General features: G+C 46.9%; 2 protein-coding genes across 6 annotated transcripts in view; both read left to right on the top strand.

Annotated features, from left to right (window-relative positions):
* Positions 1-12,180, top strand: part of LOC116483633 (keratin, type I cytoskeletal 17-like) — a 137,691-nt gene extending 125,511 nt beyond the window's left edge. The window contains exon 8 of the transcript XR_009210097.1: positions 12,170-12,180. The gene's annotated coding sequence lies outside the window, so the exon portion shown is untranslated. The remainder of the gene's footprint in view (positions 1-12,169) is intronic.
* Positions 1-21,839, top strand: part of ARSG (arylsulfatase G) — a 186,525-nt gene that overhangs the window by 46,115 nt on the left and 118,571 nt on the right. For all 5 annotated transcript variants that reach the window (XM_032177837.2, XM_032177839.1, XM_032177841.2 and 2 more), the window contains exon 2: positions 1,792-2,560. In XM_032177837.2, coding sequence (XP_032033728.1) covers positions 2,343-2,560 — 218 coding nt within the window. In that variant the 5' untranslated portion in view covers positions 1,792-2,342. The remainder of the gene's footprint in view (positions 1-1,791; positions 2,561-21,839) is intronic.

A 21,839-nucleotide genomic window follows, 5' to 3' on the forward strand; every position in this document is an offset into this window, starting at 1 on the left:
GTAATCCCAGCCCTTTGGGAGGCCAAGGCAGGCGGATCACAAGGTCAGGAGATCGAGACCATCCTGGCTAACATGGTGAAACCCCGTCTCTACTAAAAATACAAAAAATTAGCCGGGTGTGGTGGTGGGCGCCTGTAGTCCCAGCTACTCGGGAGGCTGAGGCAGGAGAATGGCGTGAACCCGGGAGGCGGAGCTTGCAGTGAGCCAAGATCGTGCCACTGCTCTCCAACCTGGGGGACAGAGTGAGACTCCATCTCAAAAAAAAAAAAAAAAAAAAAAAAAAAAAGGAAATACAGATCCCAGGCCCAGCCTTACCTACTGAATCTGCGGTTTAATCAACAGAAAATCCACAGCGGATTCATATGTACCTTCACATGTAAGATGCACCACTGGTTGAACATGTCTTTAGATTTTCTTATTAAAATTACGTGGCTAGGATGCAAAGGGACACATTTCCATGAAAAAATTTTTTTGAAAATTTTTCTAACATTTTATTATGAAAATTACAAACATACAGCAAAATTAAAAGAGTTCTATAGTAAGCACCCATATATCCTCTACCTAGATTCTATTATTAACTTTTTAAAACCATTTCCTTTTTCCCCAGATTAACTTCTGTCAAGAATTTTGGCTGGGCCTCGGTGTGGTGGCTCACGCCTGTAATCCCAGCACTTAAGGAGGCCAAGGCGGGCAGATCACTTGAGAGGTCAGGAGTTCGAGACCAGCCTGGCCAACATGGTGAAACCCTGTTTCTACCAAAAATACAAAAATTAGCTGGGGTGTGTTGGTGGGCACCTGTAATCCCAGCTACTAGGAGGCTGAGGCATGAGAATTTCTTTTTTCTTTTTTTTTTTTGCTTTTTTTTTTGAGATGGAGTTTTGTTCTTGTTGCCCAGGCTGGAGTACAGTGGTGTGATCTCGGCTCACCACAATCTCCGCCTCCTGGGTTCAAGCGATTCTCTTGCCTCGGCCTCCTGAGTAGCTGGGATTACAGGCATTCGCCACCATGCCCGGCTCATTTTGTATTTTTAGTGGAGCTGGGGTTTCTCCACGTTGGTCAGGCTGGTCTCAAACTCCCAACCTCAGGTGATCCGCCCGCCTCGGCCTCACAAAGTGCTGGGATTACAGGTGTGAACCACCACTCCCAGCGAGAATTTCTTGAACCTGGGAGGCGGAGGTTTCAGTGAGCCGTGATTGTGCCATTGCACTCCAGCCTGGGTGATAGAGTGAGACTCAGCCTCAAAAAAATAGAATTTTAGCTGGGCATAGTGGCACATGCCTGTAATCCCAGCTATGTGGAAGGTTGAGGCAAGAGGATCACTTGAGCCAGGAGTTCAAGACTGGCCTAGGCAACGTAGCAAGACCCTATCTCCAAAATTTTTTTTTTTAATGTAGAAACATTAGGTTATAGCATGACTGTTACAAATAACCATGTCTTGGTAATAAGGGTCTCACCTCTCCTTCTGGAATTCTCAGTGGCACAGTGGGATTTAGCAGCATTGGGGGCTGGTTCTGGTCCCACCCATAACACTGGGCCTCAATATCCTCATCTATACAGTGAGTGGGTTGGCAGAGATCATCTCTAATGTTACTTCCAACCCTGTCACTATAGGTCCATTGCGAATATTATTATCATCACTATTTTTCAGGTGGAGAAACTGATGAACCAGTTAAATATTTGAATAAAAACATCTGTTGGCATGGAAAAGTGATTATTTCCTAAGCTACTGAGTAAAACACAGCTGCACTGGCAGTTTTAACTCTGTTTTCTTGTCAATTTTTGTTCTTTCAGGAAACCTTACAGAAACATGAAGCCCTCAACCATCTGGAACTCACTTATTTGGGGCTGACTGCGGCTTCTAGAACATCCAGGTGTTCTGCAGATGCAAGAACTCATCCTGTAGTCACCAGATGGAGTCCCAAACAGCCAAACAGATGTAAGGCCTGTGCTGTGGCTCTGAGGCCCTGAATACAGACGGGTCATTTTCTTAGTGGCCAAAGAGCAGTTGTTGACATTGATGTCTAATTATTGAACACGACCAGTCATTTTACTGAGCTGCGGTGAGGAAACACTGACTATAGAAGATCAAGCCAAATTAGGGATTGCAAATTTCCTGATTCTTTTGAATTAGGATTCCAGATGGGGGCCTCATTTCTATAGCCCCCAACATTCCTCTAGCCGTTATCACTGCCATCACCGCTGTCACCAGCATCTTCTTGCAGACTCCACCCCTGCTCCCTAGAGACTTCCTGCTTTGAAAGTGAGCAGAAAGGAAGCTCTCAGAAAAGTCTCTAGTGGTGGCTGCCATCACTCCAGACAATCAGAATCCTGCCTTAACCACCATGGGCTGGCTTTTTCTAAAGGTTTTGTTGGCGGGAGTGAGTTTCTCAGGATTTCTTTATCCTCTCGTGGATTTTTGCATCAGTGGGAAAACCAGAGGCCAGAAGCCAAACTTTGTGATTATTTTGGCTGATGACATGGGATGGGGTGACCTGGGAGCAAACTGGGCAGAAACAAAGGACACTGCCAACCTTGATAAGATGGCTTCGGAGGGAATGAGGTGAGTCTTGAGATGCCAGGCCAGCCTGTCTTTGGATGTCTTACTCCCGTTCTTGAGAGGGGAAGGGGCCGTGCAAAGCACTTAAAGAGTCATTGGTGGACCCATGCTGATTTAATTAACTTATTAATTAATTTGGTTTGAACCCAGCATAGCATCGTGAAGAAATCCAGCCATCTAGCACGCATCCATCCATCTAGTAACATTCATTATGTGTTAGGAGCTAGGAATACAGAGGTGAACAAGATAAAACATTTTTGTTCTCAAGTTATTCATTGTCTGGTGGAGGAGACAGGTTAAAAGGAAAGTAAGGGGCTGGGTGCAATGGCTTATGGCTGTAATCCCAATGCTTTGGGAGACTCAGGCGGGAGGTTCACCTGAGCCCATGATTTTGGGACCAGCTTGGGCAACCTGGCAAGATCCCACTTCTACAAAAAAATAAAAGCAAATTAGCCAGCGGTGATGGCACACTCCTGTGGTCCCAGCTACTCGGGAGGCTGAAGTGGGAGGATCACTGGAGCCCAGGAGTTCAAGGTTGCAGTGAGCTATGATTGTGCCACTGCACTCCAGTGTGGGTCACAGAGCAAGACTCTGTCTCTTAAAAAATAAGTAAATAGGCTGGGCGCGGTGGCTCACGCCTGTAGCACTTTGGGAGGCTGAGGCAGGTGGATCACCTGAGGTCAAGAGTTTGAGACTAGCCTAGCCAACATGCCGAAACCCTCTCTCTACTAAAAATACAAAAATTAGCCAGGCGCGGTGGCAGGCACCTGTGACCCCAGCTACTCGGGAGGCTGAGGCAGAAGAATCACTTGAACTTGGGAGGCGGAGGTTGCAGTGAGCTGAGATCGCACCACTGACTCCATCCTGGGCAATAAGAGCGAGACTCTGTCTCAAAAAAAAAAAAAAAAAGTAAATAAAGAAAGGGAAATAAGAATTATAAGCAAATAGCTTCTGAGCCCACATCCAGAGGTTTTTGTTTGTTTGTTTGTTTTTTTGAGACAGAGTTTCGCTCTTTTTGCCCAGGCTGGAGTGCAGTGGCATGATCTTGGCTCACCGCAACCTCCATCTCCCGGGTTCAAGCAATTCTCCTGCCTCAGCCTCCCAAGTAGCTGGGATTACAGGTGCGTGCCACCTGGGGAGAAACCCCAGAGATGGGGTTTCTCCATGTTGGTTAGTCTGGTCTCAAACTCCCAACCTCAGGTGATCCGCCCACCTCGGCCTCCCAAAATGCTGGGATTACAATTGTGAGCCACTGCACCCAGCCCCAACATCCAGAGTTTTTGGAGAACAGAGGCGAGGGTGTGGAACCCAACCTGGGGTTTCAAGGGAGGAGATGGCCTTTGAAGAGCAAAAGAGAGTCTGTGAGGTGTGAGAGACATGAGTCACTTATTTATGAAAGGCACGGCTTACGATTAAGGCATACTGAACTCTAAGGGACCACAAAAGAGGAGCCTATGCATCTGATGAGTCAAAGTGTTTAGAAAACAGCTATTGCAGATTTTTGTTAGAACGCCCAGCTCCTTTTCCTACTTAGATGGAGAACCAGCGTTAGAGCTTTCAGACTTCAGGATTTTCTTCTTGGGCTAACGTTGGTCTGATTGTCCAGCTCGGATCCTGTCTGCACTGGGCGAAACTCCTCCATGTGATTCGGAGGGGAGTCATTTCAGCTCACTGCTTAGGATGACGCATAGGGCATCTCCACAGAGTTTTGGCCACTTGCATCCTAGAGCTTGATGCTTTTCCTGAGATACACGCCCTTGGTGGGTGGCGGTTTCTGCATCTGGTCTCACCCACTCCAGTTCTTCCTCACCTCCATCAAGGTGAACTTTGTAGAAACACTCTTCTGCTTCCAGTCCTTCAAAGACATTTTTTAGCCCTAAGGATAAAACCCAATCCCCATACCACAGCTAACAAACTGGTGTTTGGCTGGGTGCGGTGGCTCACGCCTGTAATCGCAGCACTTTGGGAGGCCAAGGTGGGCACATCACTTGAGGACAGGAGTTCAGGACCAGTCTGGCCAACATGGTGAAACCCCATCTCTACTGAAAATACAAAAATTAACCAGATGTGGTAGCGCACGGGAGAATCGCTTGAACCTGGGAGGTGGAGGTTGCAGTGAGCTGAGATTGCATTGCTGCACTCCAGCCTGGGCAACAGAGCGAGACTCTGTCTCAAAACAAACAAAACCAACACAACCCCAAACTGGTTTCTTCTCCGCTCTTCTCTCTTGCAGTGTTCTTTGGGTGAGCCCTCCCATCATCTGTGTGATGGGTTCATCCTGGTGCACTCTCCACTTCCTCTGTTTAATTAGTTTCTACTTACTACTTAGGTCTCGGTTGTACATGAGGGCCTCAGGAAAGCTTTCGTGGATGCCTTGGGTGTTCTGTGATGGTCCTTGATGCTTTCCGTGGTGGCTGTTCAATCATCTGACCACTACGTTGGGTTGAATAGCATCCTCCCTAAATTCATGTCCATCCAGAACCTCAGAATGTGACCTTATTTGGAAATAGGGTCTTTGCAAATGTTACTGGTTAAGGCTCTCGATAATTTCAGAATCGATTTAGGGTGGGTCCTAAATCCAGTGACGTTTCCTTATAAGAACAGGAGAAGACACAGAGACACACAGAGAGAGACGGTGACGTGAAGATGGAGGCAGAGATTGGAGCCATGCCTCTACAAGCCAGGAACACCAAGGACCGCTGGCAACCACCGGAACCAGGAGAGAGGCATGGACCAGATTCTCCCTCAGAGCCTCCAGAAGGTACCAGTCCGGCCGACATCTTAATTTCAGACTTTTAGCCTCCTGTACTGTATTTTTTTTTTTTTTTTTAGACGGAGTCTTGCTCTGTCACCCAGGTTGGAGTGCAGTAGTGCAATCTTGGCTCACTGCAACCTCCACCTCCCAGGTTCAAGCGATTCTCCAGCCTCAGCCCCCCGAGTAGCTGGCATTACAGGCATCTGCCGCCATGCCTGGCTAATTTTTGTATTTTTGTAGAGATGGGGTTTCACCATGTTGGCCAGGCTAGTCTCGAACCCCTGACCTCAAGTGATCCACTCGCCTCGGCCTCCCAAACTGCTGCGATTACGGATCTGAGTCACCACGCCTGGCCTGTACTGTTGTTTTAAGCCACACAGCTTGTGGTAATTTGTTACGGCAGCCACAGAAAACTTACACACCTCCCTCCTAGCTCTGGACTTCAGGAAGAAAAATGCCTCATCTATTCTTTCCTGCTTATATTCCTAGCATGTAGCACAGTGCCTGGTATGTAGTGGACAATTAATAAATATTTGTTCATCAATAAATGGGCTCTAGGAGCTCAAGATGCCCTGGAATGTCACCCCAAATTTTGCATGTAGGAATATTTTTCATGAGTTCATCCACTCATGAGCATTTACCAGATTCTTAAAAGGGCCTGGGTTGCCAAATGCTTAGGAACTTCTGCTTTCAGTGTCTAGCGGGTTAGTGGGGAAATATTAGTCCCATTATTTAAGCTGAGATTTGCGAGGCCTACACATTTTTTTTTTCTCGTGTGCTGTCTCTACTGTCACACTCATCTTGAGCAGAAAGGGCGACTCAGGGGTCAGATGCCAAATGTGGTTCGTTGGGCTCTCCTTCTCCCCACCCCCTTATGAAAGTGTTTCTTTCCATCTGAGCCTTGTGACAGTGGCCAGGTGGATAGCCCTCTGGCCTGAGGTCCACGGCTTTTCATTCTTCTTTGTTGACAGGAAAGCCGGGCTTCCTGTGAGGCCATGAACTGATTCATCGCTGGTTTCTCCCACTGCCTACTCATGGCCAGTGGGGAACCATGACTTTCAGACACAAACTGTTATTGCCCAACAGGGTCTGGAGTTACTAGCTGGGACTGCACGCTCAAGCCACCATGCCCGGTTCTATTGGCTCCTTTTTATTCGTGCGTGAATTTTCTAGGACTGCTGGAACAAATTACTCCAAACTGGACAGCTTAAAACGTTACTTTGTCCTGGCCGGGCGCAGTGGCTTACACCTGTAATCCCAGCACTTTGGGAGGCCGAGGCGGGTGGATCACGAGGTCAGGAGATTGAGACCATCCTGACTAACATGGTGAAACCTGTCACTACTAAAAATACAAAAAATTAGCCGGGCATGGTGGCAGGTGCTTGTAGTCCCAGCTACTCAGGAGGCTGAGGCAGGAAAATGGCGTGAACCCGGGAGGCGGAGATTGCAGTGAGCCGAGATTGCGCCACTACACTCCAGCCTGGGTGACAGAGCGAGACTCCATCTCAAAAAAAACAAAAACAAAAACAAAAAAACATTACTTTGTCCTTTCACAGTTCAGAGAGCCAGAAGTCCAAAATCAAGGTTACGACTAAAGGCTCTGACAGAGAATCCATTCCTTGCCTCCCTCCTGGATTCTGGTGCCTGCTGGAATTCTTCGCATTCTGAGCTTTTAGACTCCGATCTCCGCCTCGGTTGTTACAAGGTGTTCGTCCATGCCAGTGTGCAGACTCCCCTCCTCTAATAAAAATACCAGTCATTGGATTGAAGGCCCACCCTACTCCAGTATGACCTCATCTTAACTTGATGACATCTGCAAAGACTCTATTTCCAAATAAGGTCACGTCACAGGTTCTAGATTGATATGAAATTGACAGGAACACTATTCAGTCTGGTGCAATTAGCCGTATTACATATCTCATTCTCTCTCTCTCTGTCTCTTTTTTTTTTTTTTTGAGACAGTTTCACTCTGTTGCCCAGGCTGGAGTGCAGTGGTGCAATCTTGGCTCACTGCAACCTCTGCCTCTGGGTTCAAGTGATTCTCCTGCCTCAGCCTCCCGAGTAGCTGGAATTACAGGCACCTGCCACCATGCCCGGCTGATTTTTGTATTTTTAGTAGAGACGGAGTTTCGCCATGTTGGCCAGGCTGGTCTTGAACTCCTGACCTCAAGTGATCCACCTGCCTTGGCCTCCCAAAGTGCTGGGATTACAAGCATGAGCCACTGTGCCTGGCCTACATATCTCTTTTTCCTCCGCTCCTAACGCAGTCTGTAATGTAGTAGGTGGTCAGTCAGTATCTGTCGCATTGAAGACTAAATGTCATGCTTAAGAGGGCAGGAGCCAGACAGTTTGAGCTCACATCCCAGCTCTGCCACTTCCTATTTGTGACCCCAGGCAAGCTGCATCATCCCTTGGAGTTTTGCTTTCCTCTTCTGTAAGTGGGGACAATGATAGCACCTCTACCTCACAGGATGTTGTGAGGGTTAAATTAAGTAATCCGGGCTGGGCACAGTGGCTCACGCCTGTAATCCCAGCACTTTGGGAGGCCGAGGCGGGTGGATCACCTGAGGTCAGGAGTTTGAGACCAGCCTGACCAACAAGGGGAAACCCCATCTCTACTAAAAATACAAAAGTAGCCAGGCGTGGTGGCGCATGCCTGCAATCCCAGCTACTTGGGAGGCTGAGGCAGGAGAATCACTTGAACCCTGGAGGCGGAGGTTGTAGTGAGCCGAGATTACGCAATTGTACTCCAGCCTGGGCAACAGAGCAAGACTCCATCTCAAAAAACAAAAAATTAAGTAATCCGTAAACCAGGCGTGGTGTTGCACGTCTGTGGTTCCAGCTACTCCAGAGGCTGAAGCACGCAGATCCCTTAATGCCAGGAGTTCGAGGCTGCAGTGAACTATGATCATGCCATTGTACTCCAGCCTGGGCAACAGAGTGTCTCATAAAAAAAATAAAAACAAAAAATTAAGTAATCTGTAATCAGTTAGCATAGAGCCTAGCATACAATAGATAGGGTTCTATGTTAGCTATGGTTATTTTTGTTATTGTTACTAGAAATGTCCAAATGTAATGTCAGTGTGAATTGGCTAATCTGCATGATAAAAGGTCCAGTGACAAAACTTGGAAGGATGAGGTGGAGTTCCAGTGACAAATTCCTGTTAATCCCTATGCTGGCTGTGCATTGGGGCCAACGCCTTTATTTGAATCAACACAACAGCTGCAACAATCACTAACCCTTACCAAGCTCTTGCCAGGTGCCAGGCTCTAGGCATTACCCTGGCTAATTCTTGGTACCACCCTACTTTTCTCTTGTATCTCAGATGAGGAAATTGAGGTTAAGTAACACGCCCAGAGTTGGTGAGTGGCCAAGCCAATATTCAAACTCAGATTTCCTCATTCTAGAGTCTTATTCTTTCAGGGCTGGGCAGAATTGGGAAATCAGCAAAGAGAATCCATCAAGATTTGGCCAGCTTTGCCATATGGCTGTCAAAGAGGAGGAGGCCAGGCGTGGTGGTTCACATCTGTAATTCCAGTACTTTGGGAGATTGAGGCGTAAGGATTGCTTGAGCTCAGGAGTTCGAGAGCAGCCTGGGCAACACAGCAAGACTTCATCTCTACAAAAAAATCAATAAATTAGCTGGGTGTCATCCTACCTACTCCAGAGGCTGAGTCAGGATGATCGCTTGAGCCCAGAAGGTTGAGGCCACAGTGAGCTGTGATCGCGTCACTGCACTCCAGCCTGGGTGACAGAGTGAAACCCTGTCTCAAAAAAAAAAAAAAAAAAAAAGGAGATTGGAATCTTATCATTTTTTTCTCCCTTTGACGCTAATGAAGGATTTTTGTGCTGTCCAAGCATAAGAGGCAACCTGAGAAATGGGATTGTATTTTATTTATTTATTTTGAGATGAAGTCTTGTTCTGTTGCCTAGGCTGAAGTGCAGTGGCACGATCTTGGCTCACTGCAACCTCTGCCTCCTGGGTTCAAGTGGTTCTCCTGCCTTAGCCTCCCGAGTAGCTGGGACTACAAGCGTGCGCCACCATACCTGGCTAATTTTTGTATTTTTAGTAGAGACAGCATTTCACCATGTTGGCCAGGCTGGTCTTGAATTCGACCTCAGGTGATCCACCTGCTTCGGCCTCCCAAAGTGCTGGGATTACAAAGTGCGTGGGTGGCACCCAGCCAGAAATGGGATTTAGATGTCAGTCATCAAAATGGTTGATGCAACCATCGTTCAGGAGGCTCACCCAGCCAGGGATGTGTGATGGCTGCAGTTTCAGGTACCTGCAATCTTATCCCGCCTACTCCAGCTTCATCTCCAACCCTCTCCTCATGTTCCTCACATTGCACGTGTTTCTGTTCTTTGAACATATGCTTTTCCCTGCCTCAGGGCCTTTGCACTGGCTGTTGCCTCTTATTGGCAAGCTCTCTCCTCAGGCTTCAAGCGGCCGATCCCTTCTCATCCTTCTGGCCTCCACTCAAATACCATGTCCTCGGAGAGGCCTTTCCTGACCGTTCTCTCCAACATTGCCTTCCTTGCGCATGCACGTCTCCTACCCATTCTCTTGTTCTGTTTCCATGACCTGTATCCCTGTTGAAATGATCTTTGTTTACTTCTTTGTCGCCTGTCTCTCCCACTGGAATATCACCTCCTTACAGGAGCCTCCTTATCTGTCTTATTTATGTCTTCAGTGGCTAAACCAATGCCTGGCACATGGTAGGTGCTCAAACAATAATTGTTCACGTACTTGGACTCCTGGATCTAAACTTCTAGGTGTGCACACACGGGTTAACCCGAGCATGAGAGCTGGAACTAGACTGCCTGGCTCTGTTACTTGCTAGCTCTGGGACACTGGGCTAGTTATTAAACTTTGCTGGACCTTAGTATGCTCATCTTTGCAATGGGAAAATAATGGCACTTACATCATGGGGCTATGGTGAGGAGAAAATAAGTTAGGTCATATAAGGCAGCAAAAGGGTCCCCGGCATGTATTGGTGCTTGATGGGTGCTAGCTCTTATGATTCCCTATGACACTGGCCCTGCTCCCCTGTTCGTCACAATTCCCTCCTCTGGCTGGAGGGTGAGGCCTGTTTTCTCAGCTTCTGTTCCAAAAGCACCTTGCTCTGTCTATTCCCATACTCTCACCCTTCCCCAGGTTGAGCTGTAGGACTCATCTGTCTTCTTAGAATCTGCTTGTTTCTTCTCATTCCTAGACCAAATCCCCAAGTCAACACCTAAAGGTCTCGGTAGCATTTCCCTTTTAGTTTGTGGCCAGCTCACACTATTCGTTTTTTGTTTGTTTTTAACCTGGCTACAGGAAATGTGATTTGCCCGTTTTTGCATAGAAAGGGCACCATCCATACCACAATTATGATGTCATTGTTTGTTAAAGGAAGAAAGGAATCTGGGGGAAGAAAAGCAGAATCTTTCAGTGCCTTCATATTTTGGTATCCCTTTTCAGACTTCTAAACTCCATTTACATGGAGATAAAATAGGGATTATGGCCTAAAATCCCACAGCCTTAAGCCCATTTACAGTAGCCCAGGTCAAAGAGCATTCATGTCACCATATCCCCTTCGGAAGAAACTGAGGCCGAGAGAGACGAAGCATTTTTACTGTTATAATCAGCTCTCTGCCATGTGGGGGTAGGTTATCTAGTTTGTGGGTTTGCCAGCTTAAAGATTGGCTACATGAAAAATAATGATGAACTTTTTTTTTTTTTTTTGTATGTGAAAAACCCAAAGCTACTGCAAATCAGCAAACATCTCTTTATCAGAGGGCATTGTCGTTTGAGGCTCCCCAGTGTTGAGAGATTGCTCATGTATGCACCGCAAGGCCCCAAGTCCCCTTGCACGTGTCAGTAGGTTAAGCAGCCAACCTATTTTGCCCTTGACCTTGTGGGGTATCATTTTGCCAATGTCCTTTGCAGATCTGAGCTGGGCTGTGATGTTGAACACTTATCAGTTTGAAAATGATAAGATAGCCAGAAGATAATTGAAATGAAATTTAAGTGAAAATGTCAGGGACTTAGTAATCAACTAAAACTTAAAAATTTTAAGCAACTGGTCAGGCGCAGCGGCTCATGCCTGTAATCCCAGCACTTTGGGAGGCCAAGGCTGGTGGATCACCTGAGGTCAGGAGTTCAAGACCAGCCTGGCCAATGTGATGAAACCCCGTCTCTACTAAAAATACAAAAATTAGCCGGGCGTGGTGGTGGCTGCCTGTAATCCCAGCTACTTGGGAGGCTGAGGCAGGAGAATCTCTTGAACCCGGGAAGTGGAGGTTGCAGTGAGCTGAGATCATGCCACTGCACTCCAGCCTGGGCGACAAGAGCGAGACTCTGTCTTGGGAAAAAAAAAAAATTAAGTAAAACAGGAGATGGAAAGCAACTTGCATTACAACAGGGGACAGAGGGATGAGTTGCTCATGGTTTAAAAAAGAGAAGAGGACAAACGCATTCTGTTGGCATCATTTCCAGCTCTTCATGCAGTCTGAAATTATTTAAGATAACTCTGAGAGTTCAGTGAATAACGCTGATGATACAACACTAGTTTGGTTCTTGCTGGCAGCACATCTCAGACCCAGGGAAAGCCAGTGCTGGTTTCACCTGTGATGAACAAGTGACATTATTTCTTGAAAATTCTCAGGCTGGGAAGTGCCTTGCATGACTCCTGGCTGGGTGGCTGGATTCAGGCAATGGCCTAGGATTTCTGAATGGGGATTTGAGCTCCTGGGCAGTAATGACTCACAGGTCTCTTGGGAGAGAGAAGGAGAATGCCCAGTGATCGTGAGAGAGAGGTGATCACAGGCAGCGAAGCACAGATACTTCCCATTTACTTGAGCTGTCTGCCAGGCTGACTCAGAGGTGCAGGTGACAGCACACTGTAATCATGTTTACTTATGTATGTTGATTTGCAATATGTTAACTTTGCACCTTGATCTCATTTCTTCTCTGCTTTCCCCCTTCTGTACCCCTGGTTTAATTTTGAGTCAAGTCAATGCTGCTGCTGCTAGGAGTTACAGGCAGTGGCTTAGCTAGGAATCAAAGATCAATATTTGCCACAGGAAGGGCAGGGGCTCCCAGGGACTTGAGGCTGTTTCTAAAACGGGCCTCAGTGAGCAATGAATTGAGCTGTCAATTTAGTTGAATACTTGGCTTGATTGTTGTTCTCAGAATTGGCTTTTTGCAAGAGTTCATGCACCCTGTTACCTCTCAGACCTCTTTTTCTCAGCCACCCTGCTGCCTTGGGGATTTGGCAGTAACCTAATGGAAGATGCGAACCAGGTCAGCAGTCACACTGCAGGGGATTGTGATGAGGTCTTGATGTCTGGTGGACAGTATGGGGACGAGGGCAGAAAGGACATTCTAAACAAGACCAATATTAGGGAGAGAAGGACGCTTCCTCTTTCATGTAATTCCTTTTCAGCTGTATTCCTACCCCTGACAGTAACTCAGATTCGGGGTTGGGAGGACCCTCACTGGAGAGAAATCCTCTTGTCCTCTGAACTTCACCATTATCCCTGGGATGCCAGCTTTGGGAGGTCCCATCCTGACTTCTCTTTGTAAGCTCTTGGTATGGTGGGACAGGCGACTTTATGTTTTTGCACTTGGGTAAATAGGTCAAATAGACATCAAAATCATGTCGTGCCCACCTTTCAACTGGGGCCAGGTAAGTGCTGAACAAAAGGGACTTCAGGTTTTTACCTCATGGCTCTGTTTAATAGATGGGGACAGGCAGGAACACAATGACCTAGATGGTAGCCAATCTTAGAGAAAAGAAAAGGAACTGAAATATTAACCAGTGGGGCCTTGGTGCCTGCCTGCTTAACCAACTGCAAGTTCAAAGTAGCCTGTCCAATTGCTATTAATAGTTCCTCTTTTAAGCCTCCCAAACACAGTCATTCAGCAGTGAATCTCTACGAAGAGGAGGACGTGAGACAAATGCTGGGAGACCCTAGCCAGCTCTGCCCTTAAGAGACCGATGGCCTGATGGCAAATAAAGACAAGAAAACCAGCTTTTAGAATGCAGGAGGGTAGTGTGCTGTGAGAGTGGAGACTCCTGCCATATCTCCTACTCCTTTTGCTTTTATAACCTGAGATGGATGTATCTGAATTGATAGCTTAGGGGACAGAACTAGCATATCACTTACAGATTGGTCTCAGTCAAGAAAGAGAAAGACCCCTTGCTGGGCTTCTCACCTTTTAGATGATAAAGCTGGCAGTGAGGAATCCTGTTAAAGATAGTGCCATGGCCGGGTGCAGTGGCTGACGCCTATAATCCTAACACTTTGGGAGGCCGAGGGGGGCAGATTACCTGAGCCCAGGAGTTCGAGACCAGCCTGGGCAACACGGTGAAACCCCATCTCTACTAAAATACAAAAGAAATTAGCTGGGTGTGGTGGCGTGCACCTGTAGTCCCAGCTACTCGGGAGGCTGAGACAGGAGAATCGCTTAGAACCTGGAGTTGGAGGTTGCAGTGAGCCGAGATCGTGCCACTGCACTCTGGCCTAGGTGACAGAGCAAGACTCCGTCCCAAAAAAAAAAAAAAAAAAAAAGATAGTGCCATGGGGCTACAGGAAAAGTCATTTCTCTAGAACAAAGTCAAGAGGTCATCAATCAAGATTGTCTGTTAAGACTTGAATGCTGAGACTTAAAATGAAGGGAGAGGAGAGTGTTGCAGGCAGAAGGGAAGGCAAGAGCAAAGACCCAGACCTGATTCCTAGGGCCTCCCTCGGGGCACTGTCCCAGGTGCTGGGAACACAGCTGTGATCCAGACAACCAAAAGCCCTCACTCTCCAGGGGGTGTTGCATTCTAGTAGTTGAGTATGGCAGGGCTGGGAGCGTGAGACTGGATGGAGGGACTGGGCATCTGGTACAGCGTGTCGTGTACATGTTTACAGGATTGGACATGACCTGCAAGCTTTGGGGATCCTGAACGACTGAAGTCATCCATCTACATTTGAGATGGGATGTTCCCGCTTACCAGGATGGCCCACACAGGTAGCTGGAAGGGCAGGGGTCACGTTGCAGGGATCTCCAGGATGGCTTGACTCAGAATTGTGGCAATGGAGAGAGATGTCAGATTCAGGAGGCTTATAGATGCCTATGTGTATGTCGCATTGTCATTTACCTTGTGTGTGTGCTTCCTTGAATGTGAATGTGCATATATATATATATATATATGAGACTGTGAAAAGGAAAGGATAAATTTGCCAAGGACCATAACCAAGCTCAGCTGCCAGGAATCCTTTCTGGAAAAGAACAAGAGGCTGGATGTGGTGACGTGTGGTGGCTACTTAGGAGGCCACCCAGGAGGATCACTTGAGCCTGGGAATTTGAGGCTGCAGTGCACTATCCTTGCTCCTGTAAATAGTCACTACACTCCAGCCTGGACAACATAGCAAGACCCCATCTCAAAAAAGGGAGAAAGAAAAAGAATAAGAGCATAAATGGATGAATGAATGAATGAGTAGACGAAAGGCACCAAGTTCACTATTTGCTGCCACATTTGCTTGTAGCTTACAAAGGGCGTGCCTATCCATGATCTCAGTGATCTCACTTGACAACCTTCTGAGGAATAAGTCAGCTGTATTCCCATTTAACAGAAGGCAATGTGGAGGCTGGGCTGAGCTGGTTCTCTTAAGTTTTACTTCAGCTACTTTCCAGTTCCCATCTCCCAACCCTGTCCCTCTACACACAAAGGCCACAGCAAAAGATTATAAAAACCTATTTTCACGTCCACGCCTTTACATTATGAATGGAGCAAGGACAGTTTTTATTCCAGTCACATAGCAATGTAGAGAGTTGCCACAGAACGCCTCATCATCTATTTTAAATTCCTTGTAAATGAAGGCTGGACACGCTTAACTTTGCGACGTTATGTCTCTCTGGGGCTTTTGTGGCAGCCTTTCCAGTGCTAGCGTTCCCTGATTCTAATACACATAATTTATGCAATGGCAAGTTGCTTTGGTTTCTGTCTGGCTGTGTCTTAATTTGCGTTGATTTTCTTGTTAACGGGCTGCTGTAATGTCTGCTCTGTATTTCCAGCTTTGCTTTACAATGTATTTTCAGACTTTAATTAGGACCCCTGATGGTGAACTGGCCTGAGCCTGCCCAGATAGACTTGGGAGGAAAGAAAGCTTCCCAAATAACAAGGTCATTTTATTGCTTATTAATTAGTCCAACTAAATGGAGACAGTAGCCAGGAGAGGGGAAAAAGGTGACGTGCAGGCCAGTTCATAAAGCTGCATTTTTGGGGGTGGGTACAGCGTCTCCAAAGAATTGCAAATAAAGGAAACGAGATTGTTTCTGAGAGTTAAGCTATGAACTTTAACACACTGTGGGGAAGGAATTGAGCCCTGAAAGCATCCGCTTAAGTGATTACATGAAAAATGAACTGACATGTTTTTTCCAATCAAACCACCTGAGTTTCTCCAAGTTTTGTTTGTTTGTTCACCAGATATTGCTGAGGCAGCCGTGCCCCACCAAGGTGCTGTGCTTGAGGCTGGAGTCGCAACTCTAAGCCCCATCTCATGGAACCTACACCTGGCAAAGGAACTCAAAACTGCATCCCGCTGTAGAAATGTACGATAGCTGGCCGGGCGCGGTGGCTCATGCCTATAATCCCAGCACTTTGGGAGGCTGAGGCAGGTGGATCACAAGGTCAAGAGATCGAGACCATCCTGGCCAGCCCCATCTCTACTAAAAATACAAGAATTAGCTGGGCATGGTGTTGTGTGCCTGTAGTCCCAGCTACTCAGGAAGCTGAGGCAGGAGAATCGCTTGAACCTGGGAGGCGGAGGTTGCAGTGAGCCAAGATTGTGCCACTGCACTCCAGCCTGGCGATAGAGTGAGACTCCGTCTCAAAACAAAATTAAAAAAAATAAAAAAATAAAGAAATTAAGATAGCTGTTCCCAAGATGAGGACGTTAACAAGCTCACGGGGAGATTACATTTAGGGCCATCATTAAAATTGGGCAAGCAGGAATAACATTCAGGCAGTGTGTTTTTGGCACTGGCCAGTCATATTAGCTTGGGTTGCTGTAACAAATACAACAGACTGTATGGCTTAAACAATAAATGTTTATTTCTCACAGTTCTGGAGGCTGCAGTCTAACATCAGGGTACTAGCATGGTCAGGTTTTGGTGAGGGCTCTCTTCCTGGCTTGCAGATGGCCCCCTTCTTGCCGTATTCTCACAAGGAGAATACAGTTCAAGACCAGCCTGGTCAACATAGCAAGACCCCATCTCTACAATAATAATAATAATAAATTAATAAGAGAGGGCTCTCTCTCTGATGTTATCATCTTAATTATTGGAAGACATGGAGGGTCTGGGAGGAGAATTGATTTTTTTTTTTTGGAGTGAACAGATTTTGAATGAGCATCTACTTGGTGCCATATCCTATCAATGTGATTTATAAATTCTTTCATTTGATCCTTGCAGGGATTTTATAAGATTAGCATTATTATCCTCACTTACGTGTGAGCAAAATGAAGTTCAGATAGTTTGAGTCACTGGCAGACTCTAATTTATAAATTCTAGGTCTGAGAAGTCAATGAAAACTAGGAAAAGGACTCAAATTAACTTGACATTACCCTGAAGCCATAGACATACTTAATGAGAGAGAGAAAGAACCCTCTAATTAATTAATGAATCATTATTATTGTAAAGATGGGCTCTTGCTATGTTGCCAAGGCTGATTTTGAACTCCTGGGCTCAAGCAATCCTTCCACTTCAGCTTCCCAAAATGCTGGGATTATAGGTATGAGCCACCACACCCAGCCAAATCCTCTATTCACAAATGCACTTATCTCATCATGGAAGCTGATGGAACTCTCATTACCTCATCTAAATCTAATTATCGCCTAATGGGCCCGTGTCCACATACGGACACACTGGGGATTCGGGTTTCCACATATGAATTTTGGAGGGACACAAACATTCAGTCCATGGAACCAGGCAAGAGGAAATGGTGGCTCAACAGCCTTTGAGTATCTCAGAGCCACTGTCAAAGGTCAATCCACAGCCTGGGTGCTGTAGCTCATGCCTGTAATCCCAACACTTTGGGAGGCCGAAGAGGGTGGATCACCTGAGGTCAGGAGTTCAAGACCAGCCTGGCCAACATGGCGAAACCCCGTCTCTACTAAAAATACAAAAATTAGCCAGGCGTGGTGGCAGATGCCTGTAATCCCAGCTATTTGGGAGGCTGAGGCAGGAGAATTGCTTGAAACTGGGAGGCAGAGGTTGCAGTGAGCTGAGATCATGCCACTGCACTCCAGCCTGGTTAACAGAGCAAAACTCCATCAAAAAAAAAAAAAAAAAAAGTCAATCTATAGTAGAGAAAAGGCCCTTAAGCTTCACAAAGTAAAGGACTTTTTCGATGCTCCATTTGAATTCTCTTAGCATTAATGAAGTCCACACTCACTAAGGCAAACTTCAGATTCTGATTTCCTGTGTAGCTTGTGCACAGGAAGAAAACATGTTGACCACGCTGACATTCTGGTTCCTGTACCCATCCTTGGATGTCAGATGGGTCACGGGCATTCCTGCCTCTTTCTTGGGCTCATGTGGTTTGTGTGGATGTGAGTCAGGCTCTCTGGGCTGGCACCACCAAGCATGACTCTCAGGACCTTCCCAGCCAAAGACTGGCTCCTGTTAACACGATGACCTAGTTAATACGATACCTCCTGTGGACCGGCCCAGCTCCAGACAACCTTCCCTCGCGTGGCTGTAGTGGAAAGAACATAGGAATTTGGGTTGGAAAGGCCTGGGTTCAAATTCGGGCTTTGCCATTTCCTAACTGTAGGAGTCTGCAGTCTTCAGTATGGCACCATGATGAGACAGGCCTTGGCATAAGATGCATTGAGCTCATACCAGCTATGTAGTCTTGGAAAGCTATTTAAACTCTCTCTGCCTCAGCTTCCTTCTCTGTAGAATGGGAATTTGGATGCCTATTTTACAGAGTGTTTTAAAAGTTAGAAATATGTGTAACATGAGTAGAGTAGTAGCCACTTGGTACGTGGTAGATATTTTTGTTACTATAAGACAAATAACGCTAATGCTTGTTTATACCTTAGGTCTCAGCTTACACTTAACTTCTTTTGGGAAATGCTTTCCCAACACACAGGTATACACACTTGGTGCACTTTGAGAACATCCTGTGCTTCATGTTTTCCAAATCCTCTTACATAATGAAATTATCCACCTCCCTCGCTGACCGGGGAGCAGCTTGAGGGCAGGGATTTGTCTTGTTCATTGACATATCCTGAATCACCTACAGCAGGGGTTCCCAACCCCCAGGCCACTGTACCAGTCCATGACTTGTTAGGAACTGGGCCATACAGCAGGAGGTGAGCGGCATGTGAGTGAAGCTTCATCTGTATTTACAGCCACTCCTCATCACTCGCATTACCGCCTGAGCTCCGCCTCCTGTCAGATCAACGGCAGCATTAGATTCTCACAGGAGTGCGAGCCCTACTGTGAACTGCCCATGTGAGGGATCTAGGTTGCACATTCTTTATGAGAATCTAATGCCTGATGATCTGTCAGTGTCTCCCATCACCCCCAGATGGGACCACCTAGTTGCAGGAAAACAAGCTCAGGGCTCCCACTTGTTCTACATTATGGTGAGTTGTGTAATTATTTCATTATATATTACAATATAATAATAGAAATAAAGTGCACAATAAATGTAATGCATTTGAATCTCAAAACCATCCCTCCCAACCCCCGTCTGTGGAAAAACTGTCTTCCGTGAAACTGGTCCCTGGTACCAGGAAGATGGGGGATAGCTGACCTACAGTATAATAGCCAGGATTCTCTGGTTGTAAGTGACGGAAACCCAACTCAATCAACCTAAACACAAAAGAGGCATAGGTGGGGTTCTTGAACTAAGCCCCTGAGATCCTCCGTTTTTTGCTCTGTGCTTCTGAGCCAGTTGGCCCATTCTTTCAAGTTCCTCCATGTGATAGTCAAGGAAGCCCTTACCCTTCTGGGGTTGCCTGCTTATAGCTTGATATTCCAGAGGGAGAAAAAAAGCTATTTCTCATTCTCTGGTTCAGAAAATTCCAAGTTTAAGTTCACAATAGCCCTGCTTGGCTTATGGGTCATGGGCCAGTTCCCCGAGGACAGAAGGTTGTGCTAGTGTGATTAGCGTGCGGTGGAGTCCCGCACTGCATTAGTATCCAGGTGGGACATGACATGGGAAACTATCATTAGGTCTTACCAGGTAGAGTGCAGGACCCGAGCTGCTGATGGTGGAGAAACAGTGTTCCTGAGGTCTGGAATTATACCCCAGGGCAGTGACGAGACTAGGCAGACATACCTCTGTTCTTGTGGAACTCTAACCTAGATAAGGGAGCCAGCAGCAGCAAGAAGACAAATCCCTGAACAAGATAAAGTCAGATAAGATAAGGGTTAGGGACAAACTCGAACAGTACTGCTGCGGGTGTAGTCGGGTTAGGGAGATCTCCCCAGGAGGCGAAATGAGAGCTGAAGCCCAGCTGACCAGGAGGGGCCAGCCCTGTGGAGACCAGAGCAGAGTGATCAGGACAGAGGGAACACAAAAAGGGCCTGAGGCCAGAACCAGCTGGAAGTGTTCTAGAAAAAACAACTCGGCCGGGTGCGGTGGCTCACGCCTGTAATTCCAGCACTTTGGGAGGCCAAGGCGGGTGGATCATGAGGTCAGGAGTTTGAGACCAGCCTGGCCAAGATGGTGAAACTCCGTCTCTACTAAAAATACAAAAATTAGCGAGGTGTGGTGGTGCATGCTTGTAGTCCCAGCTACTTGGGAGGCTGAGGCAGGAGAATCGCTTGAACCCGGGAGGCGGAGGTTGTGGTCAGCCAAGATCATGCCATTGCACTCCAGCCTGGGCGACAAGAGTGAAACTCCGTCTAAAAAACAAACAAACAAAAAAAGCAAAACAAAAAAAAAAAGAAAAAGCAACTCACCTTGTCTGGCTGGAGGGGAGAGAGCTTGGGGAGGAGGTGGTTGATGCCAAACGGGGTCCAGATCACTGAGGTGGTGAGTTCCCACCTTTCCCATGTCGTGTCACACCTGGAAACTAATGATACTTCTTGTGGTGGGTTGGGGTGGGTTGTTGTGCGTCAGGGAACAGGCGTCAGCAGCCCCATGAGTCATGTAGAAGGAGTGGCCAGAGAAAGAGTGGATGCTCCACAGCAAAACACAACTGATGGTAGCAATAGTCAGTGCTCAGACAACAGGCGGATGTCTACATTAGACATGAAAAGGCTGTGTGACAGTTTGACATACTTGTGAAGTCAAAGTCAAGGCTTATCCTGCTGGAGGGTAAGGAAAGACTTTGTGACAATAGTAGGTTCTGAAGGACAGGTTGGAGTTTCGAAGGGCAAGAAGAAGGTAATGCATTATTTAGCAGAGATACAACAGAGTTAACGTGTTGAGTTGGAGAGTTGAGTGGGGCGTGGGGGAGCGAGGGATTCCAGATGTTCCAGGAAAAAGAATACTGTTGAGCTGGACCCTGGAGACACACAGGGAGATGTACTCGTTTTGAGGCCTGCTGTAACACAGTACCACAAATTGAGTAGCTTACAACCACCAAAATGTATTATCTTACAGTGCTGGAGGCTAGAAGTTCAAGATCGAGGTGTTGGCAGAGCCACACTCCCTCCAAAGCGCTAGGAGAAGTTCCTTCCTTTCCTCTTCCAGCTTTTGGTAGCTGTAGGCATTCCTTGGCTTGTGCTGGCATCATTTTCATCTCTGCCTCTTCTTCACATGACCATCTTCCCTCTGGGTGTCTCTGTGTCTTCGCAGTATTCTCTTCTCTCTGCTCTTCTAAAATAAAGACAACAGTTACATTGGATCAAGACCCACTCTACTTCGGTATAACCTCATCTTAACTTAAAATTACCTCTGCAATCACCCTATTTCTAAATACGTTCACGTTCTAAGGTAGAGGGTCAGGACTTCAACATATCTTTTTTGGGGATGCAGCCCGACCCACGGCAAGCAGCCATGGCTCAGAGGCTGATAGGTAGGTTGGGCCAGAGCATGGTGGGTTATGGTGGCTGAGATTTGGGGCTACAAAATGGCATGACCAATCAGCACGCTAGCATGGGTTAGAGGGAGTGCTTTGGGTGAGGGACAACCATCATTTTGATCCTGGGTGGCGTCATTGGGAATGAGGAGGATCAGAAGGATGCAGGAAGTGGCAGAGAGACTTGAAGATAATGTCTTAGTCTCTACTGCCTTAGTGCGACTGCTTGACCAGGAGGGGGTGATCACAGCTTTTGGAGGGAGAATGCTGAGCTTGGTTCAGTGCATGTTGAGTCTGAGTTGACATGACATACGTGTGGCAGTGAACATGATGCCAGGATAACATCAGCAGCATCTAAGTGCCACTCACCCCCAGAGTTCCATCCACTCACATCCCACTCACTTATTGCCCCTCCACACCCTGAAATGTTCTCTTTCTCCCCATTTAGCTGGTGATGGCAGTCATCATGTTGCCTGCCATGAATTTTAAAAACCTACTCTGTGCTG

This window comes from Hylobates moloch, unplaced genomic scaffold (assembly GCF_009828535.3).
Source record: "Hylobates moloch isolate HMO894 unplaced genomic scaffold, HMol_V3 SCAFFOLD_15, whole genome shotgun sequence".
Classification (NCBI taxonomy): domain Eukaryota; kingdom Metazoa; phylum Chordata; class Mammalia; order Primates; family Hylobatidae; genus Hylobates; species Hylobates moloch.